This window comes from Ranitomeya variabilis, chromosome 8 (genome assembly GCF_051348905.1).
Source record: "Ranitomeya variabilis isolate aRanVar5 chromosome 8, aRanVar5.hap1, whole genome shotgun sequence".
NCBI classification, from domain to species: Eukaryota; Metazoa; Chordata; class Amphibia; order Anura; family Dendrobatidae; genus Ranitomeya; species Ranitomeya variabilis.
In genome coordinates this window covers 40,759,987-40,773,347 of record NC_135239.1, presented here as the reverse complement: position 1 = coordinate 40,773,347, position 13,361 = coordinate 40,759,987, and the positions used below count along the sequence as shown (strand labels likewise).

Sequence of the window (13,361 nt, the reverse complement as noted above, 5' to 3'; positions counted from 1 at the left end):
GAGGACTAAATAAAACTAGCAGAGGAAAATATTAGTCCTAGCTCACCTCTAGAGAAATACCCCGAAAGGAGACAGAGGCCCCCCACATGTATTGGCGGTGAATCAAGATGAAATAACAAACGTAGTATGAAAATAGGTTTAGCAAATTTGAGGTCCACTTACTACATAGCAGAAGACAGGAAGGACACTTTCATGGTCAGCTAAAAACCCTATCAAAACACCATCCAGAAATTACTTTAAAACTCTGGCATTAACTCATAACACCAGAGTGGCAATTCCTGTTCACAAGAGCTTTCCAGACACAGTAACGAAACTACAGCTGTGAACTGGAACAAAAATGCAAAAACAAACATGGACAAGAGTCCAACTTATCTAGTAGTTGTCTAGGAGCAGGAACAAGCACAGAGAGGCTTCTGATAACATTGTTGACCGGCAAGCAACTAACAGAGCAGCAAGGTTATATAGCGACTCCCACATCTTGATGGGAACAGGTGAACAGAGAAGATGAAGACACCAGTTCAATTCCACCAGTAGCCACCGGGGGAGCCCAGAATCCAAATTCACAACAGTACCCCCCCCTCAAGGAGGGGGCACCGAACCCTCACCAGAACCACCAGGGCGATCAGGATGGGCCCTATGAAAGGCACGAACCAGATCAGAGGCATGAACATCAGATGCATTCACCCAAGAATTATCCTCCTGGCCGTATCCCTTCCACTTGACCAGATACTGGAGTCTCCGTCTGGAAACACGAGAGTCTAAGATTTTCTCCACAACGTACTCCAACTCACCCTCAACCAACACCGGAGCAGGAGGCTCAACGGAAGGCACAACCGGTACCTCATACCTGCGCAATAATGACCGATGAAAAACGTTATGAATAGAAAAGGATGCAGGGAGGTCCAAACGGAAGGAAACAGGGTTAAGAATCTCCAATATCTTATACGGGCCGATGAACCGAGGCTTAAACTTAGGAGAAGAGACCCTCATAGGGACAAAACGAGAAGACAACCACACCAAGTCCCCAACACGAAGACGAGGACCAACACGACGACGGCGGTTAGCAAAAAGCTGAGTCTTCTCCTGGGACAACCTCAAATTGTCCACCACCTGCCCCCAGATCTGATGCAATCTCTCCACCACAGCATCCACTCCAGGACAATCCGAAGATTCCACCTGACCAGAGGAAAATCGAGGATGAAACCCCGAATTACAGAAAAACGGGGACACCAAAGTGGCAGAGCTGGCCCGATTATTGAGAGCGAACTCCGCCAATGGCAAAAAAGCAACCCAATCATCCTGGTCAGCAGACACAAAACACCTCAGATATGTCTCCAGGGTCTGATTAATCCGCTCAGTCTGGCCATTCGTCTGAGGATGGAAAGCGGACGAAAAAGATAAATCTATGCCCATCCTAGCACAGAATGCCCGCCAAAATCTAGACACGAATTGGGTCCCTCTGTCAGAAACGATATTCTCAGGAATACCATGCAAACGAACAACATTTTGAAAAAACAGAGGAACCAACTCGGAAGAAGAAGGCAACTTGGGCAGAGGAACCAAATGGACCATCTTAGAGAAACCGTCACACACCACCCAGATGACAGACATCTTCTGAGAAACAGGCAGATCTGAAATAAAATCCATCGAGATGTGCGTCCAAGGCCTCTTAGGAATAGGCAAGGGCAACAACAATCCACTAGCCCGAGAACAACAAGGCTTGGCCCGAGCACAAACGTCACAAGACTGCACAAAGCCTCGCACATCTCGTGACAGGGAAGGCCACCAGAAGGACCTTGCCACCAAATCCCTGGTACCAAAAATGCCAGGATGACCTGCCAACGCAGAAGAATGAACCTCAGAGATGACTCTACTGGTCCAATCATCAGGAACAAACAGTTTATCAGGTGGGCAACGATCAGGTCTATCCGCCTGAAACTCCTGCAAGGCCCGCCGCAGGTCTGGAGAAACGGCTGACAATACCACTCCATCCTTAAGGATACCTGTGGGCTCAGAGTTACCAGGCGAGTCAGGCTCAAAACTCCTAGAAAGGGCATCCGCCTTAACATTCTTAGAACCCGGTAGGTATGACACCACAAAATTAAACCGAGAGAAAAATAATGACCAGCGCGCCTGTCTAGGATTCAGGCGCCTGGCGGTCTCAAGATAAACCAAATTTTTGTGGTCAGTCAATACCACCACCTGATGTCTGGCCCCCTCAAGCCAATGGCGCCACTCCTCAAAAGCCCACTTCATGGCCAAAAGCTCCCGATTCCCAACATCATAATTCCGCTCAGCGGGCGAAAATTTACGGGAAAAGAAGGCACAAGGCCTCATCACGGAGCAGTCAGAACTTTTCTGCGACAACACTGCCCCAGCTCCGATCTCAGAAGCGTCGACCTCAACCTGAAAAGGTAGAGCAACATCAGGCTGACGCAACACAGGGGCAGAGGAAAAACGGCGCTTAAGCTCCCGAAAGGCCTCCACAGCATCAGGGGACCAATCAGCAACATCAGCACCCTTCTTAGTCAAATCGGTCAATGGCTTAGCAATATCCGAAAAACCAGCAATAAATCGACGATAAAAGTTAGCAAAGCCCAAAAATTTCTGAAGACTCTTAAGAGAAGAGGGCTGCGTCCAATCACAAATAGCTTGAACCTTGACAGGATCCATTTCAATGGAAGAGGGGGAAAAAATATATCCCAAAAAGGAAATCCTCTGTACCCCAAAAACACACTTAGAACCCTTCACACACAAAGAATTAGACCGCAAAACCTGAAAAACCCTCCTGACTTGCTGGACATGAGAGTCCCAGTCATCCGAAAAAATCAGAATATCATCCAGATACACAATCATAAATTTATCCAAATAATCGCGAAAAATATCATGCATAAAGGACTGGAAAACTGACGGAGCATTTGAAAGACCAAAAGGCATCACTAAATACTCAAAGTGGCCCTCGGGCGTATTAAATGCGGTTTTCCACTCATCCCCCTGCCTGATTCGCACCAAATTATACGCCCCACGAAGGTCAATCTTAGAGAACCACTTGGCCCCCTTTATGCGAGCAAACAAATCAGTCAGCAACGGCAATGGGTATTGATATTTAACAGTGATTTTATTCAAAAGCCGATAATCAATACATGGTCTCAAAGAGCCGTCTTTTTTTGACACAAAGAAAAAACCGGCTCCTAAGGGAGATGACGATGGACGAATATGTCCCTTTTCCAAGGACTCCTTTATATATTCACGCATAGCAGCATGTTCAGGCACAGACAGATTAAATAAACGACCCTTTGGGTATTTACTACCCGGGATTAAATCTATGGCACAATCGCACTCTCGGTGCGGAGGTAACGAACCAAGCTTGGATTCTTCAAAGACGTCACGATAGTCAGACAGGAACTCAGGAATTTCAGAGGGAATAGATGATGAAATGGAAACCACAGGTACATCCCCATGAGCCCCCTTACATCCCCAGCTCAACACAGACATATCTTTCCAGTCAAGGACTGGGTTGTGAGATTGCAGCCAAGGCAATCCTAGCACCAAATCATCATGTAGATTATACAGCACCAGAAAGCGAATAATCTCCTGGTGATCCGGATTAATACGCATAGTTACTTGTGTCCAGTATTGTGGTTTATTATTAGCCAATGGGGTGGAGTCAATCCCCTTCAGAGGAATAGGAGTCTCCAAAGGCTCTAAATCATACCCACAGCGTTTGGCTAAGGACCAATCCATAAGACTCAAAGCGGCGCCAGAGTCGACATAGGCGTCCGTGGTAATAGATGACAAAGAGCAAATCAGGGTCACAGATAGAATAAACTTAGACGGTTAGGTGCAAATGGAAACAGATTTACCAAGCTTTTTAGTGCGCTTAGAGCATGCTGATATAACATGAGTAGAATCACCACAATAGAAACACAACCCATTTTTCCGTCTAAAATTCTGCCGCTCGCTTCGGGACAGAATTCTATCACACTGCATACTCTCTGGTGATTTCTCAGTGGACACCGCCAGATGGTGCACTGGTTTGCGCTCCCGCAAACGCCTATCGATCTGAATAGCCATTGTCATGGACTCATTCAGACCCGCAGGCACAGGGAACCCCACCATAACATCCTTAATGGCATCAGAGAGACCCTCTCTGAAAGTCGCCGCCAGGGCGCACTCATTCCACTGAGTAAGCACAGTCCATTTACGGAATCTTTGGCAGTAAATTTCCGCTTCATCTTGCCCCTGAGATAGGGACATCAAAGTTTTTTCTGCCTGAAGCTCCAAATGAGGTTCGTCATAAAGCAACCCCAAGGCCAGAAAAAACGCATCCACATTGAACAACGCAGGATCCCCTGGTGTCAATGAAAAAGCCCAGTCTTGAGGGTCGCCCCGGAGCAAGGAAATCACAATCCTGACCTGCTGTGCAGGATCTCCGGCAGAGCGAGATTTCAGGGACAAAAATAATTTGCAATTATTTCGAAAATTCTGAAACCCAGATCTATTCCCCGAGAAAAATTCCGGCAAAGGAATTCTCGGCTCAGATACAGGTGCATGACAAACAAAATCTTGCAAATTTTGTACCTTCGTGGCGAGATTATTCAAACCTGCAGTTACACTCTGAAGATCCATTGCAAACAGGTGAACACAGAGCCATTCAAAGGAGAGAAAAAAAAAAAAAAAAAAAATTTCAGCAGACTACTTATTTCTCTCCTTTCTCAGCCAAGGATTTTAACCCTTTAGTGGGCCGGTCAAACTGTCATGATCTCAATGGCAAGAGATCATAGCATCAGCATATATAGGAACTAGCTCTTGGAAGATGGAAACTGAGCTGACCATGAACTAAACCTAACACACAACTAGCAGTGGCCGGGTAGCATGCCTACGTTGAATCTAGATGCCCAGCACCAGCCGGAGGACTAAATAAAACTAGCAGAGGAAAATATTAGTCCTAGCTCACCTCTAGAGAAATACCCCGAAAGGAGACAGAGGCCCCCCACATGTATTGGCGGTGAATCAAGATGAAATAACAAACGTAGTATGAAAATAGGTTTAGCAAATTTGAGGTCCACTTACTACATAGCAGAAGACAGGAAGGACACTTTCATGGTCAGCTAAAAACCCTATCAAAACACCATCCAGAAATTACTTTAAAACTCTGGCATTAACTCATAACACCAGAGTGGCAATTCCTGTTCACAAGAGCTTTCCAGACACAGTAACGAAACTACAGCTGTGAACTGGAACAAAAATGCAAAAACAAACATGGACAAGAGTCCAACTTATCTAGTAGTTGTCTAGGAGCAGGAACAAGCACAGAGAGGCTTCTGATAACATTGTTGACCGGCAAGCAACTAACAGAGCAGCAAGGTTATATAGCGACTCCCACATCTTGATGGGAACAGGTGAACAGAGAAGATGAAGACACCAGTTCAATTCCACCAGTAGCCACCGGGGGAGCCCAGAATCCAAATTCACAACAGGACTGGGCAGGAGATCCTGGTCCCAGGAGCCGCCAGGTACCACTCCAAGGGCAGTCCTCATACTGCGGCAGCTGACCCAAAGGATCAGGATTGCAGACACAGACTCTGAGTCCAAGGCAAGACTGAATTCTGTTGCGGCTTCAGACAGTGCCACAACAGAGCTTAGAACACTTGACAGGATAGACACTGGTGCAAGTTCAGACAGTGTGGATCTTGGAACATTTGACAAGACAGAAAATGGTACTGGTACTCAGTGGCATATCTAGGGGGGGCAGCCGGGGCATGTGCCCTGGGCGCAGCCAGCAGGGGGGCGCAGTCGGGCCGCCTAATTCGGCAGTCCGCAGTGTCTCCCCCGGCGGCTGCATTCTGCCGCCCCGGTCTGGGAGTCAGCTGTTCTCTGTGCCGACTGTCAAGCTGACAGCCGGTACAGAGAAGCTGCAGAGTGCCGGCTCCCAATGTGTGCAGAGGGGGAGGGGAGCCCCTGCAGAGTGGCTGCGGCGGGCAGGGAGAAATCCCTGCAGCTCCGCTGCCCAGTGATCTGTCTTCCTGCTTCCTCTTGCTTCCTCTCACACAGACGCGCCGCTGGATGACGTCATCATTCAGCGGCCAGCTGTGTCAGAGGAAGGCGATGGAGCTGTTGTGGCAGAGCGCGAGGAGAGGTGAGTGTGAATGTGTGTGTGTGTGTATGTGAGTGTGTGTGAATATGTGTGTGGCTCAGTATTGGGTGTGTGTGTATCGCGCTGCAGGGGAATGTGCAGAGAAGTGAATGGTGGGTGTGTAGGGGGAGGGGAGGGCAATGATGGGGCTGACGGGGGGCATATGTCCTTGGGGGGGGCGCCAAAATGAATTCTTGCCCCGGGTGCCAGAAATGCTAGATACACCTCTGTTGGTACTGTCGGAGCTGCAGCCGGCTCAGGAACTGGTAGAATGGCTTCAGGTTCAAGTACCGTTGAAGCGACTTCAGGCTCAGGTACAGTCAGAGCGGGTTCAGGTACTGCCAGAGAGGTTTCAGGTTCTGGTACCGCTGAAGCAGCTTTAGGTTCAGGTAACACGAATAACAGGAACATATTTGGATTCAGACAAGACGTGTTCAGCAACAGGTTCAGGTTCTAACAAAATAGGTTCAGCAACAGGTTTAAGAATAGGTCCAGGGACCTAACAACTAACAAACAGGGACAAACCCAAACTAACACTGAAGAGGGTATTGTACAGGCACCTCCCTACAGTGGTGCATGCCTTAAATACTAGATGCCGCCCAGCTATTGGCTCGGGGCAGATTCAGATTGCGCACAGTACCCCTTTAAAAAACGGGGCCAGGATCAGGAAACAGCGAAAAGACAGAGAGAGGCTGCAGAGTGGTCGCGGCAGTGAGTACGTCTGCGTCCCTGCCGAGAAGAGGGAGAGTGAACATGCTGGGGTGCCGGCATTAACGTTACACATTCCAGCTATAGAAGAAAGGTTGAAACCTGACAGAGGCTATAAACATCCTAAACAATCTTCATAATTGTATGGAGGTTTGAGCAGGGAACTCTGGTGACTGGATACATATGAGTGTAGTTTTTTGGATTACCTAGATGGTTTTCTGACAGTCAGATATTTCCTACTGACATTCAAATGCGACTGTGTGTTATTGTTGAAGTACTATAAGGAGGAGGAAGAGGAGGTTACGCCTTAGCCTCACTGCTCCATGAGAAACTGACTCATTGTCCTCTGAGATCTAGAGAATAGCGTATGGTGACGGAATGGATGACCATGACCATATTTGTCATTCCAAACGCTTACCTGTCTCAATGACAGTTTAGTGCAACTTTCTGAGAGCTGTATTTTTTTTTCTTTTGCATGTAAGAAGCTGTAACTTTGACATTCACCAAGAATAAATGCAAGAAGGCTAGCAAGAACATGGTGTCTCCCAGGTGTTATGTACTTGTAGCCCTGTTCGTGTTCATATTGTTTATAGTGGGAATTTGGTAAGTAATTTCTGTGTATTACTGTAGCGTTTTCCTTATTTGTTAGCTTACATGTATTGTTTAAAAAAAAAAAAAAAAAAATAGCAATAATATTTATTTGCGGTATGCTGATTTCATCCATTCTGCTTAATGCAAAAATTGGATTCTCTAAAAATTGATCTCTTGGCAAATTTTTTTCTTGTTACTTGTGTCTGCATGAAAAAATATCAAATATATACATATAGTTTTATAGCTTTCTAATATACATTGCTTTAACATTTACCACGATTTCTAAGATTTCTTATTGTTGCCAGTGAATGAAAACATCCTTGCTAAATTCTAAGGGCAGGTGCGAACAACTGGGTTCTCTCCATTTGAGAAAATTGATCAGATTGTGCTGCTCAGCCTTTGATTAGGCCCTGATCAGAGTTTTATCAGTTTCTGATCAGAGTTTAATCAGGCTCTGATCAGGAGTTTGATCAGCATGGGATCCAATTTTCTTGGATATGGAGAAAAAAAAAAGTTTATCCTCCTTAACCATTATGTCAGTCCGTGAAAATCAGACCTTACTTAAATGCCATCCAAGTTCGGTCCGATTTTTTTTCGCGGACCCGTAGACATAAATGGATGAGGGCCATCTGATTCTAAGAGGCAAATTGTGCATGCTGCGATTTTTTAAATTTTACTTTTTTATTTTCCTCGGACTTTGGGCAGACAAAGTAAAATTTACTTAGAATTAAGAGGAAAAAATGTTGATTTAGCTCGTAGACCAATGCCTATACAATGTACAATATCCATTTTTTCTGAATGCAGGGCTCGCTATGTACAGGTTTATTACCTCTGACTACAGTGAGGAATGTTCTCAGTCACTGACAGCAAACAAATATCCTGACAATGACGAGAAGTTTAAAAATAAATGACATTGGAAAGTTGTAAGTTCTCTTAAAGAGATTAAGCTTTATTTCTAGAAGTGGGAAACCACTTCAAATAACTATGTAGCTTTTAAATTAGAACACAGGAATGCTCATTTTTTAATGTTTCTATTCAGTTCAGTAAGGTTCTGTAACTACCATAGTTTTCCTACGTTATGTGAAAAGCAATGAAGAATATTTGATCAAATGGATTGTTCATGCATACAAATATCTCTTTCGAAATGAATGGGGTTGTCACATAATTAATTTAAATAATATTACCCGTCTACAGAATTTGTGCTAAATTTCTGATTCATAGGTGGGGGGTGCTATTAATCTTGAGACCAGAAACCTCCTTAAGGGCTTGAGCAGACGACAGAAGTTTGGGGTTAATGCCATTCTTCAAAACATCGGAACAAACTTGAACCAATGTTACTTAATGAGTCTGTGCACGTGTTTGATTTTTTTTTCCCCCCTCGAACCAAGTGGTTAGAAGAAAAGAATGACAGCTTGCACAATTTGCCTCCTAGAATCGGATAGCCCTCATCTATTCATGTCTATGGATCCATGGAAAAAATATCGGACCGCACTAGGATGACATTAAAACATGGTCTGAATTTCACAGACTGACATAATGGAGAAGGCGGAGAAATGTTTTCGTGTTCTCTCCACCTCCAAAAAAATCATATTTCACTCTGATTAGACTGTGATTAGCATAATCGGACAGATTTTCTCAGATGGAGAAAAAATGGTGTCTGCACCTGTCCTGATTCTCGGTATGTGAACCTACAATTTTAGGCCATGCTACATGCTGCAGATATTTACTGCTGCGGAAAGAGCTGGGAGTCTGCAGATTTTGTCCAGTCCCCACGATACATTTTTTGTTGCTGCAGCATTTCTGCACCACTTACTTAAATTAGATTATTTGTGTATTTTCATTGTGTTCTTAATATGTTTTTCCTGCTGCAGTTTTTGTCTTCTTTTGCTGTCACGTTTTACATAAAACTGCTTTGTTTTGGATGCTTCCAGCATTGATAAAAACGTTATTGATAAAGTCATGTTTTGGATTACATGCTCTTTCAGTGCACTGTATTTTGTGGATTATAAGACGCACCCAAAATTTTGAGGAGAAAAATAGGAAAAAAAAACCAAACACTTTTTAAAAAAAATAAAATGGTGGTACTTCTTATAATCCGTGTGTCTTATTGCCACCGAGGGTGGTGGCTGTGGTGAAGTAGGGTCGCTGGGCAAGAGTGGAGCGTTGCTACAGGCCGCAGGCTGGGATGAGGGGGGTGTTTGGATGTGCGGTACGCCGCTGCGGGTGTTCGGTGCTGCGGGGGCTCTGCCGACATTTTGTGAACACCCAGAGCCCCTGCAGCTACATGGTTTCCTATGCGGTGGATGCAGGGAAAACGGCTGCCAGGGGCAGCGCATGTGCAGATGGAGATCTTGGCACCAAGATCTCGGGAGATGAGATCTCAGCGAGAGAATTCCCGATACCTTGATGAAACGTCCATCACCTGTGCAATACTACGGTTAGGTTCACACTGGGCGTCTTTGCCACGGTTTTTCATTCTAATTTTCAGCTGCTTTTTACAGTACTAACAAAGCCTATGAGATTTCAGAGATCTCATGCACACACATTGTTTTTTTTGTCATCAGTTTTTTTCATAAAGCATGTCACTGCTTTCATCGCTTTTTTAGTGTTTTTCACCCATTGACTTGAATGGGTGGTGAAAAAACGCTGAGAAAATGCAGCAAAAATGCAGGTATAATTTTTTGCAGTTTTTTTTTGTGCCAAAACCTCATTCTTTGGAATAGGCCTTTTTTTAATACTAAACTTTATCAGCATGCACAATTAGACAAATCTCGCATGCCAAAACTGCCACAAAAAACACTGCGAAAAATGCAAGTAAACATGCCAAAAAAAAGCCTTGTGTGAACTTACCCTAAGGAAATCCTGAAAACATGACATGTTGTGGAGTTTAAGGGTATGTTTCCACGTTCAGGAAACGCTGCGTTTTTGACGCTGCGTTTTTCCGCAGCGTCAAAAACGCAGCGTCCAGATGTTACAGCATAGTGGAGGGGATTTCATGAAATCCAGACTCCACTATGCGTTAAAAAACGCATACGTTTTTGCCGCGAAAACGCATGCGTGGTGCGTTTTTTCAAAACGCAGCATGTTGCTACTATGAGCAAAACACGCAGGTACACCGCAGGTGACCTGCCAGTGACCTCAGGTGCAGTTTTGGTCAGGATTTTACTTGCATAAAATCCTGACCAAAGCCTGATGCAATCCTGAACGTGGACACATACCCTAAGAAGCACTATTCTAGAGCAAGTCCTCAGAGCAATTTATTTTTGTTATGTGCAATTCTCCTATTGGAACCACTTTCTTTATATATTACGATACGATGATTAGGAAATCTTTTGTAGCCATAACCCTGTCCCAACTGCATTGAAATATGTTGCTGCCATCAAGTTTTGCTAAATTATTTAATTTTTCCAATTACATAGAAAAATGTCTGACATTCACCTGATCTGTGTTTCCAAATCATTGCATTCTTTTTTATTTTACCTTTTATAAAGCATCCCAACGTTTTTTTTTTAAAATGGGGTTGTACATTAGTTCCCATTATTGTTATCTCAGATTTTTGCAATGTTTTCTTTTAATTCTCGTATCCATAGCTACAAACTTTGACTTTTTGGCAAATTCTGTTATTGCGCTATGTATTTCTTGAATTCTAAATGTTGTTTGGCTATTTGTTAATTTTATCAATTGCGCAGAACCTTTTAGATGGTATATTGTTCCATTCTTGTATAAATTTCATCTAGTACGCTGTTGTGGGGATCCTTTTTGTATGTAACCCTCTGCGGTATCAGCTCTTCTAACATTGTTTTAGAAGTTTGTCGCGTTACCGCAGTTCTGTCTCCTTAATCAGCGGCTTTTTCAAAATGTTCATTTCATGCTTCAAATGTAAACCAACTTGGACTAGAAAAATTGGAAAATTTGTGCTTTAAGAAAATAGTAAAAATTTTAATCCAACATCTGCAAGTACAGACATTGTGGTAAAGACCGGATGAGAAGACAGAACGTACAGTCAAAATAAACTATGATAAGGGAAGTGTTACATGTATTCCTGTTAATTATATACCCAACCTCATGCTCAGGCGGGACTTGTGGGTTTCGTTCAAAGGTTCTGTGCAAACTTGTGGGAGATCACAGCGTCACAACTTTTCAACGTTCATGTTGCACACCTATCCCGTGTATCCCGTGCTCCATTTCCTTCCCCTGGGTCCAGTGCCTTCTGTTGTGCTTAGCGTCGGATTTTGCAGGTAGCCTGGAGAGGATTAAATATATCATCTACCTAGACCTATTTAAGGCCCATTTAGATGCACTCCTGTGTCTTGGGATTGGGACTCCATGTTTGGGTTACTCCATTATCTGTACTTGCAATGTTTGTGTTCGCATTCATTCCTGTTGGGTCCCTCTTCACTTGTCCTCACGTCTTCCAGCTTTTTCCATCAACGCCTGGAGTCTGTGTGCCTATTCGAACCTGGGGCTTAAAGGATTTCCTCACCTGGTCATTCTTTTAGAGAATGCAGATTTTTGTACAATTCATCTAGAATTAAATTCCGCTAAAACAAATTTGCTCATCTCTATTGTAAATACATTTATAGGAGCAATAATGGAAGGACAGCACGTCAGATTTCTTCACCTATAGCTGAGCCCCTGCATATTTACAGTTACAATAATTTTCCTTTGGTAATATTTGTTTTTCTCTCTGACTTTTTCCTCCTCTCATTCACAGCATACAAAATGCAAAATTAGTATTTCCATCCAAACAAGAATGGCCTATTGAATGGTCGCAGGAGGTGGTGGAGAAGGCTATAGAACTGGAGCACTGTGAGAGGAAACTGCTTCTAAAGACTGGAAATATGAGGTACCGGTAAATCAATCTTTGATAAAATAAACTGTGTTGTCAATAAATAAGAAATAAATTAGTATATTGCCAAAAAGTAAGATGACAACTACTTGCTATGGTTACTACAGTCTGGTACAATCTTCAGACACCGAGGCAGAAGAACACCTTCCTTACTGGGCAATTTTACATTTTTGTGGCTTTTTTCCTCCCCTTCTTCCAAGAGCCATAACTTTTCATTTATTTTTAGTCTTGATAGCCGTATGAAGGCTTGTATATTTTTTTTGAGGAACGAGTTATAGTTTTTAATGGCGCCATTCACTTTGCCATGACCAGGAATATCATAAATTCTCCATGAAATATACCACCTGCTTAACCGAGCAGTAAGTTTGAGTTTGATCGGACTATCAGCATAGTGTTATCTGAATCTCTCAGATGAGAGAATCTTAGCATGCATTGAGGAGAAGATGGATAACTAAATTTCTCTGTCTTTTTCGATCTGTGAGTCCGCGGAAGTTGGATGTCACCCGAGTGCCGCCCGATGTTTTCCACACAACCGGACACTTGAAAGGGCGATTGGCTTCTGACTTCGCAGTGAAATCGTAATATCCTACGATTTCTTTCACAGACAGATTAAGTCAGAGAAAATAATTGGTAATTAGCAAATAACATTGGTCTAAGTCCTATCTGATAAAAAATAGGATAGCAGTAATCCGATGTATATGCTGGTGTGAGCGAGCACTTAAAAGAATTGTCATGTTCCAACTTTTTTAGCTCCTAGGTTCATTGATACATAGAACTACAAACTGAGCTTTACTTACCCTCCCCAGTCTTTGTTGATCATCTTCAGTGGTGATCTTACCAGTTTGCTGCAGTTCTGCCCACGCAAATGTCACCGCTGCAGCCAATCAACAAAAATCGGAGTAGCAGTGGAGAGGCAGTGCTGCTTGTGAGTATGGTACGTAAACTCCAGTTGGTTATTTTAGACATCAGCTAGCCTATGAGCTAAGAATTGTTGAAATGGGACAACCCCTCTATTGGTAAGGAGTCCATTCTCCAATGTTAAAGCTTCTCTATGTAAGGTAACCCTGTATATATATA

The 13,361-nt window shown here is 43.7% G+C and overlaps 1 protein-coding gene across 7 annotated transcripts in view; it reads left to right on the top strand.

The window, feature by feature from the left end:
- The window catches only part of LOC143787613 (histo-blood group ABO system transferase 2-like), an 83,505-nt gene that overhangs the window by 52,674 nt on the left and 17,470 nt on the right, over nt 1-13,361 (top strand). For 5 of the 7 annotated variants that reach the window (XM_077276511.1, XM_077276510.1, XM_077276516.1 and 2 more), the window contains 2 exons: nt 7,327-7,447; nt 12,150-12,287. In XM_077276511.1, coding sequence (XP_077132626.1) covers nt 7,327-7,447; nt 12,150-12,287 — 259 coding nt within the window. Of the gene's footprint in view, nt 1-6,373; nt 6,451-7,326; nt 7,448-12,149; nt 12,288-13,361 lie in introns of those variants that run through there. The other 2 variants (XM_077276514.1, XM_077276512.1) reach the window with 2 other exon arrangements.